The sequence below is a fragment of the Aptenodytes forsteri genome, unplaced genomic scaffold, assembly GCF_000699145.1.
Source record: "Aptenodytes forsteri isolate BGI_AS27 unplaced genomic scaffold, ASM69914v1 Scaffold217, whole genome shotgun sequence".
Taxonomy (NCBI): Eukaryota; Metazoa; Chordata; class Aves; order Sphenisciformes; family Spheniscidae; genus Aptenodytes; species Aptenodytes forsteri.
In genome coordinates, this window is record NW_008796222.1 from 8,168,986 (window position 1) to 8,186,402 (window position 17,417).

Consider the following 17,417-nt stretch of genomic DNA (forward strand, 5'->3'; position numbering starts at 1 on the left):
TTGACGGTTGGACTCGATGATCTTAGAGGTCTTTTCCAACCTAAACGTTTCTATGATTCTAATACTTCACTGGTCATTTTGTTGATTTAGTTTTGTAATTTTTATATAGTCCCTTCAGTTTCTTTGAGCCTCCCACAAAGAAGAGTTCTGGCATGAGGGTCTCTGCAGTTCCTTTCACTGAACACCAGTGGAAAGTGTTAAATTAGCTTGTCTGCAGGGGTCTTCTCTTCTCTGAGTAACCCTTTGTACCTTCATTACCAGTTCGCTCTACAGACTCCCTGGCAGGCTTTCTTGCTCCTCATGTCAGTGAAGGAATATTTATTACTAGTTTGCTAGTTGTTGCTCAGGCTAGTTTTTGGTTTTTATGTTTAATATGCCAGAATTTATGATCCCTTCTATTTTCTTTATCTGCACATTTCTTCTGATATCCCCTTTTATATTCTGTTTTTTATATTAGTGCTGGTTTTCTATTGCCATTACCTAAGTTTTAATAAATGGTATGCGCTGGCCTTGTGCTTACTACATTGTATCTTTAAGTAGTTTCCACAGTACCTGTAGGAATTAAATTTCTGTCCTTTTGATGTATTTATTTAAAAATGTCCTCATTTTTATGTATAATTCCAGATGTATTGTTCATCAAAGGCAAAATTTTCATAACTGTCCTTTCCTATTGTACCTGTCAGAACTTGTGTGCAAACCAGGTAGTTAGAAATTTGTGAGATTTTTACTTCCAAAACCAATGTAAGTGCACAAACAGTGCACAAATTACATATGCACAGTATGGTAGAAAGTTCTAAAAGCTATCACATGGTATTTCAGAAATGTGGCTACAGATTTTGCTAGGCAGTCTGGTGGGTTTTTTTCAGTGGCATTGGCAGACTACTTGAGTTGAGTCTGGGGGGCATTAGAAGCACTATATGGAGTACTCTGTCTGTAGAAGAGAAACTCGTTACTGACCCTTTTCTCATGATACTTGAATCTCCTGCTCTTTTGGCCTAAATGTGTGATGTCCATTGAAGTGAACAAAGGAGATTCTTCTTTTACTTCAGTATAAATTGGTCAGTTACTAGAATTTTGATCCTTCAAAGTAGGATTTATTATTTTAGTGTGTATTTTTGAATAGGTTGGTTCTAATTAACCTAGATGTAAATATCTGATCTTCCATTTTTGAAAGGTCCTCTGTACGGTAGGAGTGGAAGCTGTGCTTCGTTTTGAGAAATGTTGAGATAAATTTCACTTGGAAGGATTAGTTATTGCTCATACAGGAGCAGCTTTAGATGCTGGAAATCATCCTTTTATACATATCCAAGAAACTAATCAGTCTAGTTCCTTGCATATCAGCATAGTTAAGTCAATTTATACCAGCTGAATATCTGTCCTGTAATGTATTAAATAATTTCATTTCTGATAAATTACAAATTAAATATTTAACATTTATTTACTTTTCTGAAGCATTCTTAATGAGCTCAGTAAGTACAGGTTGTTACAAGTGATACTCATGCATCTTAGATTTACTTATTTAAATCAAATCTTTTTCAAGGCAAACTCATTTGGCTGTCTTGTGGTATGCTTGATTTTTTTTTTCCTTTTTTTTTGTATTTCAGGTAAATATGCTGAAGATATATTTGGTGAACTTTTCAACGAAGCACACAGTTTCTCATTTAGAGTCAACTCCTTACAAGAACGTGTAGATCGCTTATCTGTCAGTGTTACACAACTGGATCCAAAGGAAGAAGAATGTAAGTTAACTCCTACACTGAAGATTTCTTATTTTGTCACCCAGACACTATTGATATGTGAAATGGAAATAATAATAATTTAACAATAACAAATTATATTTATAAGAACACAGAGCAAAGCATCATGAGAAAGAGGGCCATTTCTATTTCTGTGACAGGTTTCTTTTATAGCCTTGAGCAGCTTTATGAGCTCTACATTTTCGTGGTTGCTGAACAGTACTGTTACCAATGAATTTACATAGAAACTGCTACAGGATTATGTGTCACTTCAGTAGTATTATGTATTAGTGTTAATAATATTAATAATATATATTATGTGAATGCTTGGCGATAAGTCTTTACTCTTTTTTTTTTTTTTAACCTTCCTACTAATTCCCCATGGGATGAACCATTTGTCCAAGTAGGGTTTTTGCATTTAACTGGTTACCATTTTACTTTCTGTATGACGTTACAATTGTATAGCTCCATTTATTGACACTATATATCCCCTTGGATTCTTCATAAATAGCTTTTTAAGTACTATAAATATTGGTTAGCACTGAGGAAACAAGTACTTCCAAAAGTCAATAGGGTATGGCTCATGCCTATAAGATGGAATTTGTATGGGATTTAAATGATGCATAGGCGTTGTGATGACTACAGGAACATTGACCACCTATGTAAATGCCATGAAGCTTTTTTGCCTTCCTGGATATCTGGTTAAACATTGGAACAGGCTGCCCAGGGAAGTGGTTGAGTCCCCATCCCTGGAGGTATTTAAAAGACGAGTAGATGAGGCACTTAGGGACATGGTTTAGTGGGTGGTGGTGTTGGGTCGACAGTTGGACTCGATGATCTTAGAGGTCTTTTCCAACCTCAATGATTCTATGATTCTATGATTCTATCTGTTGGTTACACGTGGAACTATGAAAGGTCTTGTAACCCCAAACAGTTTTAGGGTGTTTTAGACTATATGGCTAAGACCTAGAAAGTAGAGCAACATCCTATCATGAAAAATAACTTTAGATTGCTTGTGGGATCCAGTTTTAAAGTATAGAAAGCTGTTTCAGTTGTGAATGTCTAGGTATAATAGTTGTGTGTCATTCAGGAAAAACGAAGTGTCAAACCAGAAGCATGGTCTTCAGGCTGTGTTTAGTTACCTATGTCAAATTTCACTAATAGCAAAATTAAGCTAAGGAAGTTTTGTTTCTGTATTTTGCGTGATACTAATTTTAGAGCAGGTTTCGAAAGACAGTTGTTCGCAGCTAGTAGCAGATTTTCCACGAAATTGTGACTTGCCTAGGGGAATTCTTACATTAATGGGATTTTCCAGGTCTCTTGACAACTGAGCATAAATCATACACATACACCTCTTTTTCCAATAAAATGCCATGTTTACTATGACTGGAACGACAAAAATCCTTTCTGTGTACAGTAACAAATTGTCAGCAATTGTAATCTTGTAAGAGCTGTGATACTCCAGAGTGTTAATGTCATTTCTGCATTTACCCTTGACAGCCTAGTTTTTGGTTCAAATCAGAGTGGGATATATGTTGATATGGCATATCTAGTATGGCAACCATTCACATTTCAGGAAAATGGAGAGACTATTTTAAATTCTTTAAACTTTTAACTCATTGAGTTAAAGCATCTAAGGATGTTACAGGATAGCAAGATCGAAAATTGTACTTTTCTGTGTAAATGGCCTTTGACAATTTTGGCTGTATGTTTCAGTACTAAATATCCATAACTATTTGATGTTAGAGAATTGCTAGAAATATTTTTAAATAGTATGTAGTCCCAAATGCACCAGATCAGTAACTTTTCACAGTACTGTGTATACTGTAGCATTTGCTAAACTGTACAGCTAAAGAAAGGGACAGACACTGCAATTAAAGAAAACAGGGCTGAAAAGAGGTCTACTTGATCAAGTCCAGAGTGGCTAAGTGTGACTTGAATCTGATACCCTGGATTTGTGTCTCACGCCATAGAATAGCAGTGACTGCTAGTACTTCAGAGGAACACACACAGTCCTCAGTGTCGGGAACTATTAAATGGCTATTTTTATTAACCTAAGAATATCCAGTCCTTGGGCCCTACTCAGTGTTCCTTATTCACAAACGTCTGCCCAGAACGAGTCACCAGATGAGGACAAAGGAGATGAGAGGAAATTCAGTATTATATTTCCTTAAAAATTAGATATCAGGAAACTGTTTCTCCTTCAGTATCCTATCTTTGGCTTGAAATTTAGCAGTTCATCACAAATAGTTTTGTTTTAGTCCTGATCTGGGCTAAAATAGCTGGAGGTTGTTAACGCATGAAGGTGTAGGGAAAACATTTGGATTTACCTTTCTTGCCTTTCTTAACCCTCTATGCAAGAATTAAGCAAATTTCAGTACTTCTCTTCAGCTAACAGCATGTGTAAAATAGGCTATACTTGTAAAATGAGTCTCATTTGCTAGTTCTTTGCCAGCAGGCAGTAATAGAAGATTTAATATGTTCCTTTGGGCCCATGCTATTACACAAGAGGAATAAATTAAGATTAATTTAAAGCTAAGTGGCATGAACAAAAACAGCCCAAGTCAGATTCATTGAACGAGGTGCAGATACTTGACAAGATGTTTCTGGTAGAGTCAAAGTAATAAAAAGCTCTGATTTTTTTTAATAGTCTGTGAGTTTTCTCATCTTGAATTATTTATCTCTGTGAAAGAATAAAACCAAATGACACCAAGGTTAGGATTGTATCCTGAAGTAACTAACTCCTGGTGTATGATCTTTCTGTCACAGAAGAATTGCTGTGAACTTGGTTTGGTTTGAATTATTGCACTGTTTTCAAATTCTTGATTTCACAGAATTATTAATTTCATATTGTAATCGGGTTTTTTTACATACTTTATTCTTTTTGCATACATGTGGGTTTTTTTTCCCCCCTCAGAAGAGATACTAAACTTGCATACAGACAAAAATAAATCCTCTGCTTTCCTTCAGTAAACTGAACTTTATTTCAATTGTATGGGAAACTAACCTGTAGGTATTCAAGAGTTGTCATATCCAGGTCTTTTGAGGACCTGGAAAACACGTTCTTGCTATGGAGGTGATCTAAGGTTGACAGTTTCAATAGCCCTGCAATATAAGATATCCTCATAGGTCAGAAAATAAACCCTAAGAGTATAGTTTCTTTGTAACCATTTTTAATTTCAGTATTTACTTTATAAATAACATTACTAACCTTCCCATATATATGCAAATTTTATAAGTATAATAATAGATTCTTGTTAATTTACTACATTTTTTGTGAATTTATTTGTGCCATTGAGCTTGAAGTACTACTGCAAGTAAATAATTTCATATCTGTAGAAATCTGACAGTTTTAAAAAGAATATTCATTTTAGCTTTTATGTCGTTCTTTTTTGAAATGCTGATACACAGTACAGCTCTGATGTACAGTGTAATGAAGTATTAGAAAATAGTTGTGTATCACTCAGAAATAAATGGTATCATGGCAGAAGGAGAATTCATAAACTAAGAGTTTATCTGCATATTTTGGTATTAATTTAGTCGTTCTTTAATACGAACTGCCTAATTCTACTTAAATCTCAAACTGGAGAGGGTTTTAATCTCAAAGGCAGTGTATCAAATTCTTGATTTCTACAGCATATCTGTTACAACTGTGAGAAGCAACTTAAAAAACTTAATGGCAGAAGTGCTATGGGTGAGCAGCCTGGCATACTTCAGGAAAGGAATCAAACAGTGTTGTGCGTTGTGTTTCAGTAGGTTTCTGGCTTAGAATACATGTGCTTGTTTTTTTCTAAACATTCTAGAAATGCTGCCCTGTCGTAGAAAGGGTAGTAGTTCAGAAGTTTTGCTGGATTAATGCTAAAGAGAGATTTGAGGTTTTGCTATAGGCAAAAAAAGGTGGCATCTGGTGGGGAGAAACCTAAAAAGCTTGACAGCTAATTGTGGTCTGTATACTTCTGAAAATGGAGACTTGGTCAGCTTTCAAATGAGGATAACTCAACCCATTGTGAGACTTAGAAGAAAGGGTGGCAAATCCCATTTTAAGGGGCACTTATGTCTCTAGCCTCTGGAGGAATTTGGTGACTTGAGTATAAATGTAATCAAAGTTAAGAACAGGGAGCACATGAAAATAGGGTCCTGACCTCCATGTCTAATATGTTAATGTGGAGAATAACACTATTGTCAATTCATTCATAAGAATTTTTACCCCCAAAGTCAAATAAAGAAAAAGACTGTTAAATTAAATTGCATAGCAGGTCACTTTTCCTGCCACATCTCCACTTAACTGAATGTTGGATTTGAGTGCATCTCCCTCTCAAAGATCTGGGCAGGTGGGCTGAGCTCCAACTGCTCTCTGCGCTTTTTCTTCCAATTTTCTTAGCCCTCAACTCAATTTATGGGTTATTTAGTAACTTTTAAATTAGTGTGTCCAAGGCTTAATAGTTCAGTGGTAAAGCCATGATACTGCATAATTTCATAGAATCATAGAATCATTAAGGTTGGAAGAGACCTCTAAGATCATCGAGTCCAACCGTCAACCCAACACCACCATGCCCACTAAACCGCGTCCCTAAGCGTATTTGTATTTTGTATATAAAAAGAGGGATCTGGACAAAATGTCATTTGCTAAATAACATGGCGGTCTTGCTGAGACTCACCAGCAGTTTCACTGCTTGATGCAGCTGGGTGATTCACATCTTCCCTAACGGGCTGCTTGGGGCTCCCTGGTTCTACGCGCTGCATTTAAAGCAGCTTCTGAGTCCTCTTAAAATGATTGCTCTATCATTTACATCTTCTCTTTGTTTACCTGTAGCAGTTAAGCTACATATATTCCCTATCCAAAGAGTGCTTGAGCTGTTTTGGATTTTTTTAAATCAATATTTCAGAAAATGTTAATTTCTTGTGTTGGGAACAAGCCCAAAGGAAAGTAGTTTCTGTTCTGCAGAAGTAGTCTCTCTGCTTGGCAACTGTTAAACCTGCAGTGGCCAGTCAGAAGTATTCTGATGGCAGAAAAACCTAATATGTGTGCGATTCTAGGCATGGTTGAAGTGGATAATCATTTAAAAAAATAAAATATATAAAGTAGAAATAAGACTTCCAAGATCTTTAGGAACTGAATCACACAAATCTTTATCTAAAGAGAATTTTCAACCCCACCCCCACAATTAATTACCTTTAATTGGAATCTTATGACCAAGTTGTTCATTCGATACTGTCATTCTTTCTTCCCTGCACTTTTCAAATCGGTGGGTAAGAACGGAGAAAGAGAATTGTGGGCAACTGAGTCCATTGATTTGTATATAATTTCCCGTAGTCATTCAGTTCTGCAAAGAGCCATAGCTGTGGCATTCAAGAGTTCACGGTCTTAAAAGTTGTCAGGATGAAATTCTGCAGAAAGTGTTGAGAGAGCAAGCTTTTAAAAGGAATATATATTATTTATTTATTTACCACCTTTAGGAGAGAACCATATTTTGGCCTGGAACCGCTTCATAAATTGTACATTGGAGTGTGTTTAAAAGAATTAAAAAATCTATATCTAGTAACGTTTTTTTTTTCTTCTGGTGAGGTAAAATAAAATATAATATTTAATATCTTCAAAATGTAAAAGAAGCTATTTTCTGTAGGTACACTGATGTGCTCCATACCTGACTTTTACTACAAATTGGGGATTGCAGTTTAATGAGAGGCTTGACAGGAGGTAAAATGTTATTATGTATATATATTACTGATGTGTTCTTTTATTTAATTTGTAGTTCAGCCCAAAAGAAACCCAGTTATTGTATCTCATTAGAGTGCAATTTAAATACCTTTTTTTCCCCCAGTTCATTGTTGATTATGAATAAAAATGGACTGGCATCTCTTTTTCAAAACCAAATGTACAAAAGGTTGGTAGTTTAGCTTTCTGACAGATAATTTTTAATTATGTGGAAAATATTGTGGTGTACAAAAAGTTAGACTTGCCGATATAATAGGTCTTTTTCTACAATCCAAGCAACAGACACAGTAAACAGGTTGTTGAATGAATGTTTAACTTAAATTGTGAACATCTCAACGTTTAAGGAAATCATTTAAGACCCCATTTTTTGTTCATTGCAGTAAACATAAGTGGTGTAGCAGATGGACTCTCAGGAAAATGTATCCATATGAAATTTAGGATCTTGGACTATACAAAGGTTCTGGTGCTAGTTAGGGATTAGGCAACTGGAAGCTTAAATTTACCAACATCAAGTCAAATGCCTGCAGCATTTCCAACTCCTCCTTCAGTGTCTCGTCTCTTCTCACACCTGAATTCATACATCCAGTTTGTTTGACCTGTCCTCTTGCTGTGCCATTTTGTCAATCAGCCAAAGCTAAGTGGCCGGATGACCAGCCAGATTTTCACATATTCTCCCCCCTGAGGTGGCAAGCCACACAGGGCTTCTGTTTCTTAGCCAGCTGGCAAGCTAAACAAATGGCTTTGTAAGCCAAACTGTGCACAGCCCAGGACTACGCTGTGCTTGCAACATGGGATTTACCCCATCCCTGTCTGTAGGTGAGTTGTATCACTGTCATGATTCTCAGTATTTTGTGTGCCATGTCCTTTCATTTCCGTAGTGCTGTTGTCCTAATATAGTTGGTTGTTTCGAATAATGGCATGCTTTTCAGTGAATGCTGGTCATTGGATATTGGCACAGGAAATGCTGTTAGCTGTTTGAAATTCCACAGTGTATGTTTTCTATTAAGGTCTTTGCTATGTAGCTTAGTTTTAGAGAGAAAGTAATCTATGCTTATTGTTGCGGATTGATTGATTATCCTCAGGTATGTTATCCCCTTGTACGTGTTTACAAAAAGTGAAGATTTAAACAAGAAAATAGAGATTATGAATTAAACCAGCTGTATTTGCTCACTGAAAAGATTAAGGAATGCTAATAAAGAGTTTATAGAACAATGTATGTCTCAATAATACGGTGTCACATACTCTGTGAGCATTTTAGTATTAAAACAAAGAACTGTATTTATTCATTGGAATAAATTAATTTACTTCATTGCCTTCTGTTGTGGTTTAACCCCAGCTGGCAACTAAGCACCACACAGCCGCTCGCTCACTCCCCCCGCAGTGGGATGGGGGAGAGAATCGGAAGGGTAAAAGTGAGAAAACTCGTGGGTTGAGACAAAGACAGTTTAATAGGTAAAGCAAAAGCCGCGCATGCAAGCAAAGCAAAACAAGGAATTCATTCACTACTTCCCATGGGCAGGCAGGTGCTCAGCCATCTCCAGGAAAGCAGGGCTCCATCACGCGTAACGGTTACTTGGGAAAACAAACGCCATCACTCCAAACGTCCCCCCCTTCCTTCTTCTTCCCCAGCTTTATATGCTGAGCATGACGTCACATGGTATGGAATATCCCTTTGGCCAGTTTGGGTCAGCTGTCCTGGCTGTGCCCCCTCCCAGCTTCTTGTGCACCCCCAGCCTTCTCAGTCCGTAGAGCATGGGAAGCTGAAAAGTCCTTGACTAGTGTAAACACTACCTAGCAACAACTAAAACATCGGTGTGTTATCAACATTATTCTCATACTAAATCTAAAACACAGCACTGTACCAGCTACTAGGAAGGAAATTAACTCTATCCCTGCCGAAACCAGGACACCTTCAGAATGTACACACGTTCAAAGAGAAGTATACTAACTTTTATTTTTGTTGGCATAGTCTCCAATAAGTGACAGACAGTTTAAAGACTTGCAGGATTGCCAAGCATCTTTGAACACATACATTTGGTGAGATTTGTAAAAACAACAAGCCAAAGGAAAAACAGCTGAAGTATAAAAGAATCTAAGACTAGGTTTTTAGATGAGGTAAACCCCAATTCTTCCAATTGTGAACTTTTGCCAGCAAACAACCACCTGTACTTCATGACAGCTACAAAATATATATGGTTATTTGAGTGCAAAAATACCTGCAGAAATTGAGACTCCTAGCTGACATTCATACATTATAATACTTCTTTCACACACTTAAAAAGGCTTCTGAGCAGCTAATTAAAGGTATTAAAAAGAATAAAAGACACTGTAATGAAATAGAACCTAAGGGTAAAAAGGAAGAAACTTCTCCAGGAACACACAACCTTGCCAACTGTAACAAACTTCAAAAGCCAAACTGAAAATCAAATAAATCCCATCTTCAGCCTCACAAAGGATGCTGCCAATACGCTTAGGTAAGAAGATAGAACATTCCAGGAATTGCACGCCTTCTGGAAAAAATCCTGCCTTCTACCCCTTTGCGATCATACAATAGAAATCCAGCTCTGTGTGTGTGTGTACGTACGTATGTGTACACTTGTATGTGTTACAGGAACCAGAGTAACATGCAGCTTTCAGCTTAAACAGGTGCACTCTTAAAAAAATTGCTGCCCTAGTGATATGGGGGGGGTGTCCTCTCATCTTGAGTAAAGAGGCACTACTATCAACCTGTTTGTATAAAATAGACATAATTGTTTTATAGATAAAATGCACGTGCTGAAAATACTCTTTGCTAGTATGTCTTAAAACTGTTTTCAGTATTGTTTGTGATTTAAAAAAAAAAAAAAAAAGGCCCAAACCATTGAAAAGGGCTGCTGCTTTAACTAGTGAAAGTCTCTGCAAAGTTAGTCTTGAGACACACCTGGACTTCACAGATTCACAGATTGAAGATCAGGGAGGGAGAGAAATATGAGACTGAACAGGTACACTGTTTCCAGAATTAAAAGTGCAAGTTTCATCATTTGTGGTCACTTTTCCATTAATCTTTTTCTAAATGTTAATGATTGTGAAATAGAAAAAGATATATGGGCTTTAACAGCAGTAAGTCAATATATTTCAAATCACTGTTTATATTGTGTTCACCTCGTGTTATTTTCCTTTGAATCTTACATAAAGATAATTGATTATTCCTAACTACTGTGCTTAAAAACTCAAAAGGGCTGCTGCTTTAACTAGTGAAAGTCTAACGCTGGCTGCAAAGTTAGTCTTGAGACACACCTGGACTTCACAGATGTAGTAACTGAAGATCAGGGAGGGAGAGAAATATGAGACTGAACAGGTACGCTGTTTCCAGAATTAAAAGTGCAAGTTTCATCATTTGTGGTCATTTTTCCATTAATCTTTTTCTAAATGTTAATGATTGTGAAATAGAAAAAGATATATGGGCTTTAACAGCAGTAAGTCAATATATTTCAAATCACTGTTTATATTGTGTTCACCTCGTGTTATTTTCCTTTGAATCTTACATAAAGATAATTGATTATTCCTAACTACTGTGCTTAAAAACTCAGGGTGTCTCACCTGAATTAAACAGAGAAGTCTCATCTTGATTAAACAGTCTGATTGAAAAAACAACACTTGACTCATTTCATGTGTTGGAGCATAGTATCACCTCCCATTAAAACTCACTGGTATCAGTAGCATAAGCTTAAGCGATTTGCTGGTTTGGGATCTCAGTGGGCCTTCAGAGGAACCGCTACCTACATGCAAGGAGTGCAGTTTGGCTTGCTGATAGTACAAAGGTAAAATCAATACCTCAAGATAGAGAGTAATTTTTTTAGTTCCAAAAGGATTGTGAGAGGGAGTTGGTAAACGTTACTAGGTACTTCCGAACTACAGAATGATATTTCATAGCTACAGTAAGCAATTTGTTGAACTACTTTGGAGAGACAGGGTTCTGATATCTGTCCAGGTGAGCAAAAATTTCCTCTGAAGCTAAGTAGAGGATAACGTGCTAGAACATTACAAGCATGTTTTTCACATAATCTGACAATATCTTGCTGCGGCAGTAGTGCTAGATTAATTTATATTTGCTGTAAAATGCATAAGATACTAGTAGTAATGCTTAATATTTATATTCTAACCAGCATTAAGCAATTCCAGATTAATCCAAATAAATGATCTTCGGTGTTTTTTTTAAATGGCAATATTCCCTTTCAGTGTCACTGCAAGACATTACAATGAGGAAAGCTTTCCGGAGTTCCACAATTCAAGATCAGCAGCTGTTTGACCGCAAAACTCTGCCTATTCCTTTGCAAGAAACTTACGACATTTGTGAACAGCCGCCTCCACTTAACATTCTCACCCCTTACAGGTTAGTAAAATAAAATTAATCAAAACCAACTTCTAGCTTATTTTATATAATAGAAATGCTATATCCAGGCACCTTGCTCATGTTGAGTAGCACTTGAATATTCAAGGAGCCACCCTAGAAAACTGTGAAGCTGCTGGAGGAATACAGGCAGCAGAAGACATTATAAGCATTAAAATTTTACTCCACTTTACACAAATTTTACCCCAGTGTAACAATGGTAAGAAAAAGCCATTTTTGTTATCTGTATTTATTAAACTGTGTAATGCTCTTGGGGGCGAAGTGAAGAAAATAAGCAGATAAGTATGTAGAAAGAAAGGTCTTTAATGGAAATGAATGTTGTTTGCTGTCCCAAAGTCAATTCGAATCAGTAGTTGAACACAAGCAGCCAGACAAATTTGCTCGTTATTTTAAGAGCAAGATTTGAGTCATTGGAATGGAGTTCTCTGATTTATGATACTCTTTTATCTACAGCTTGTGTTAAAGTTACTTTTCTAAAATCAGGACCTTGAATCCAAGGAAAGATAGTAAAGAATGATGGCACAGGAGGTCAATGTTCATCTTTTTAATGTTCCTCAGTAAAATATTTCAGGGTCTGAGATACTACGTGTTCCTTAATATGCCTTTCCTTTGCCTTAATGTTTGGATTCATGTGTTGTCAAATAAATAGTATGCCCTGTTTGCTTCATTGTATTTCAGGGATGATGGAAAAGAGGGTTTGAAGTTTTATACCAATCCTTCATACTTCTTTGATCTGTGGAAGGAAAAAATGTTGCAGGACACCGAGGACAAAAGAAAAGAAAAGAGGAAGCAGAAGGTATATATGTTAGCTTTATATAGCTTTTGGTTGTTTTTTTCCTGGAAAGGGGTTACTTGCAGATATGGTACTTTTTTGGTTGTGCAATTAGTAACAATCCAGGCATCTTCATTCAGCTAAAACTACTTGTATTCATTCAATTCCATCACCTTAACAAATAAATATTTAATAATAATAGTAAAATAATATAAAAGGGCCTAGAGTTTTCATGCTGTCTTAATGTAACTAACAGCAGGTTTGCCAAAACTTGTAAGTCTTCTAGCAATGACTCAAAAAGGAGAAGAAAGGAGGACTACGGCAAAAATAAAGAATTTCACTGGAACACTTTTTTATAATACAAAATTCTGACAATCTTACAGGTGAAAAAGCTTGAATGACATTCTAATAGATATGTTTACTCTAAACTAGAAAGAAATCAGTAGGAATAGAGCACTTTGTTTATATTTCCTTAAAATTAAACCAACACTTTTGCAAAGGTAATGCTACTTTTTTGTTTCACAATTATTCTGTGTATTTCATACATAGAGACAGTAAATCTAAGTGTCAGATTCATAATTTCATTTCAGACTTAGAATAAAAAGCTACTTATACAGTTCTTTTTCTCTGTATTATTCAGCTAATTATCCACTAGACTGAAGTTTCTGCCTTTTACAAGTCTTTTTGGTTTACATATCATTTTTAGACTGAAAGTTAAATTTTTCTTGCACTTGAATTGGGATTTTTTTTCATTATTTTGTGGCTGATGTTTAAATGCAACTAATTAAAAAACACTGCCTTAGTTGTCAGTTTTGTTTGCACAACTCTCTTACAGCAGAAAAATCTAGATCGCCCTCATGAACCAGAAAAAGTGCCAAGGGCACCTCATGACAGACGGAGAGAGTGGCAGAAGTTAGCCCAAGGTCCGGAGCTCGCAGAAGATGATGCTAACCTCTTACATAAGCACATTGAAGTTGCTAATGGCCCAGCTTCACATTTTGAATCAAGGTTTCTTTTTATTTTTTCTATCCTTTATTAAGTACAGCTACTCATACTGCACAGTGAACATGCTTGAGAATGGTAAACGATGAGATGCTACTGCTATTCCTGAAATGTACCGGAAATCATTGATTTAGCTCAATCAAAACTGAGTTTTAACATACTTCATGTGTCCTTAAAGGAGTAGTTATTATCTTGTTATTTTTAAGAGTAGCGTGTATCCTTGGAATTCATTGTATCCTTGAGGATGTGTTGTCGTCTGCAACTTGAAGAAGGAGTAGTGTCACTGTTGCAAGCTTGCACCCAGGTGTGTCACTACATTCCAGTCTTGACATACAAAATCCCTATTATTCTAGTCTCTTGAGTTTTCTTAAGCAGACACTGCCAAGACTATATGGTGGGTGTGATGTGAACAAACGTCCACTTGGAACTCAGATGAGAGCGCTGAGCTTCTCTTTACTCTGGAGCAAATCCAAGATTTGATTGACATTTCTGGTTATAGTCTATTACAAAATCCAGCCTGTTGGATTCTCATTTCACAGCATGTATTTGCTGGTGGCTAAAAGTAGCATTTCACATGGTAAACGCCTGCTGTGTTTATGCTTCTGGTGTTCATGCAAAACCAAGTCTATTTTACCAGCCAAGAAACATCTGATAGGAAAGAGGGCTGGCAAGTAATATTAGGAGTTTTGGGGTATGTTTTTGGGGGGGTTGGGTTTTTTTTAATTAAAAAGTATTCATTGTCCTCCAAAAAATAGTTACATTTTCCCCCTATCCTTCGCCGGCCAAAAGCACCGTAAGAGAGTATTTTGTTTAGCTTTGTAGGGCCTTCAGCCAAACTTAATGGTGACAGTGGATAGTTATGACAACTCTAGGAGATAGTGTTTGCTGTCTGAAAAATGGAAAAACCTGCTTGTGGAAAACTTAGCTCAATTCAGAAAGTAAAAATGGTCTCAGTGCATTTCACTCAGTAGGGTACAACTCAAGTTATGGTGATTAGCATTTTTGTGGGCACAACTTTATAGTATCTTATCTTTGTAAACTGCTGTGTCAAGTAGTTGGCCAGAAACACCTGCTTTCCTGCTGTCCTTCTGTTGCGTTGTACATCACATTCCACATTAGGCACGCTTGTTGCAGGACTCCTTTTATATCCAGGACCCTGGCCTAAACCTTGATTATCCCAATTATGAGTAATGCTGTAGTGCTTCGGAGCACTACATGTGCAGAGCACGTTGTTCAGATACAGAATAGCACCATCCTTTTGAGTAACAGAGTAAGAACTTCACCCCCGAAGAATTTAATAGGCTTAGATACTACAGTGGTGGCAGGTATGTGGAAATGTAGAGTATTGCTTTACTTGTTGGAAAGTGTTCTGCAAACATATTTCCTCTGAATTTAATAGAGAAATGTTTTTAAAATCTTTAATTGAGTAGTTAATTAGAATTTCCTAACTGATCAGGTTCTTGAGGTGTGTCTAAAGTTGTCATTAACAAGTTAAGTTGAATCATCTTTATTTACTGCTTCTACTCAATAATAGATATTTAGATTATCTTCCTTATATCCGTTGTATAGCTACAAAGTATTAGGTCTAAAGTAGTGAGTTCTCTGTATGTATAGGAATATAGATCCTCTGACAGAAGTTCAGCTAAATTATTCAATTGTAAATTCTACCATTCTAACATCGATGGATGTTTCATGAATGTTATAAAAGAATATGGTTGCATATATGTAGGGATTGAGGAGCAGAAACGATCACCGAGTATAACGTCTGTTTCATAATACACTCTGGTATATGTGTATTTCTGATGGTATTGCTATGTTTACTTAACTCAAAATAATGTGACTAATAAACACTAAGATCACACACATACTGTAGAATTTGTCCGATATACCTGTCAAAACCATTAAACCCTTGAGCTGCTAGAAGCAATGGCATGGAAAGTGGGATAAATTATTAAAAAGCCATGAAGTACAATATGCAACGTTGGTGCAGAGAAGATACTTGAATTCAGAAATCAAACTGAAGTACAGAACAGTATCTGAGGGCACTAACACTTTTGCTAAAGGTTACGTTGGATCATTTTTCACTGTTTTCCTACAGATCTCACGCATATGTGGACCATATGGATGGATCATATTCGCTTTCTGCATTACCCTATAGCCAGATGTCTGAACTTCTGAACAGAGCCGAGGAGCGAGTGTTGGTCAGACCAAATGAACCACCACCGCCACCTCCAATGCATGGAGCCGGAGATGTGAAACCTGCGCCTCCGTGTGTTAGGTACGAAGTGGTCAAGCCACATGCGGGTTTATTGGGGAGTTTAGTTTTCCATCACCCCACTAATAGTCATTAGTATTATCTCCATGCAGCCCAGGCAGTACACACGTCCTAGGGGCTATGTCAGTCCACAGCCCGGACACGTCTGCAGCTGCAGGGCCACGCAGGAGTTGGAGAGAAAGGTCGGCATCTAAACCCCATAGGGTGCCATGGTGGAGACAGGCCTCACCTTGCCATTAATATTGCAACTATGTCGCCTTCTGAGTTAAATGGCAAGACAAATAACTGTATGGAAAATGTTTCTGTGAAAGATGTTGGAATCTCAGGATTCAGCTTTGGAATTTTGGAAATTTGGAAATCTGAAATTTGTACAACTGAGCTGTGTTTCAGCCTACATGAAAAGAAGAATATATCGCAGGAAGACAGTCAGCTGTCAAAACTATATATTCATCACATTTGCTAAATTGCAACTGCTTTTTTTTTTTTCTTCTTCCCCCAAGTGTTTTTATTTTCTATTTCTCTGTGCCTTTCCAGAACTGGATACATACTTATTTTCTAGAGTGAGGCTCTGGTTGTCACTCCTCTGTTGTTTTATACCCAAAAATCTTACTTTATGGTCAGGTACATACAGCTTGGAATGGAGGACGGTTAATTTAGGCACGGTTGTTACATCAAGATGTTAGTCTGTTGAAAAGGATGTCGTTTTACTGTTCAGGAGATTATACACAGAAATGCATAACTCTTTAGATTAATTTTCCACAAGAGCTGAAAGAAATCATTTAGTGGTCTCTCAGGAAAATAATTTTACTGTTACCTTTTGTTTTCTTCAATTCACCTATTCATTGCACTATAATGAGTATCCAGCAATGAGCATCTCTCTGTACATAGTAATTGATGACCTTTGATATTAGCCTCACTCATCCTGTCATCAAACCTTAAATATGTATTTCGAATGTAACTCATCCTCATTGCTTTTACTGTTTTACTTTGTTTTTAAAGTTCTGTGAATCGAAGCAGTTAATCAACTGCTAGTTCCCTCACTTCAGAAAAATAATTTGGATTTACTTAGGGATGGGAGGGGAGAATTATACTAGTATAGGAAACCTTTGGTAAAGATGCAGGTTTGTATAAGAGCATAAACTCGGTTAGTAGCTGAATTTGAGCAAAGGTCTGTTGGAAGACTGATGCATGCTCCATACTGAGAATTAGATTTCCTTGTATACGAGGTATGAATACCTTGAAATCATCATAGTACATAATGCTCTTTAATGCCCAGCGTTCAATATTCTTAAGTTGCAGAAGTGAATCTCTATTTTTTCCACTCTCCAGCTCTAATAACTTTGTCCTGTTATTGGATGTTTCAGTTCTACTACTGGCTTGGTAGAAAATCGTCCTCAGTCACCAGCAACAGGCAGAACACCAGTGTTTGTGAGCCCTACTCCTCCTCCTCCACCACCACCACCTCTTCCATCTGCTTTGTCAACTTCATCATTAAGAGCTGCAATGACTTCCACCCCTCCACCCCC

General features: G+C 36.9%; 1 protein-coding gene across 1 annotated transcript in view; it reads left to right on the forward strand.

The window, feature by feature from the left end:
* WASF1 (WAS protein family member 1) overlaps positions 1–17,417 on the forward strand; it is a 33,164-nt gene that overhangs the window by 13,338 nt on the left and 2,409 nt on the right. Inside the window, 6 exon segments of the mRNA XM_009289161.2 lie at positions 1,605–1,739; positions 11,671–11,824; positions 12,521–12,638; positions 13,450–13,622; positions 15,715–15,894; positions 17,256–17,417. The exon segment at positions 17,256–17,417 is cut by the window's right edge and continues 1 nt beyond it. Of these exon segments, the coding sequence (XP_009287436.1) occupies positions 1,605–1,739; positions 11,671–11,824; positions 12,521–12,638; positions 13,450–13,622; positions 15,715–15,894; positions 17,256–17,417 (922 nt within the window).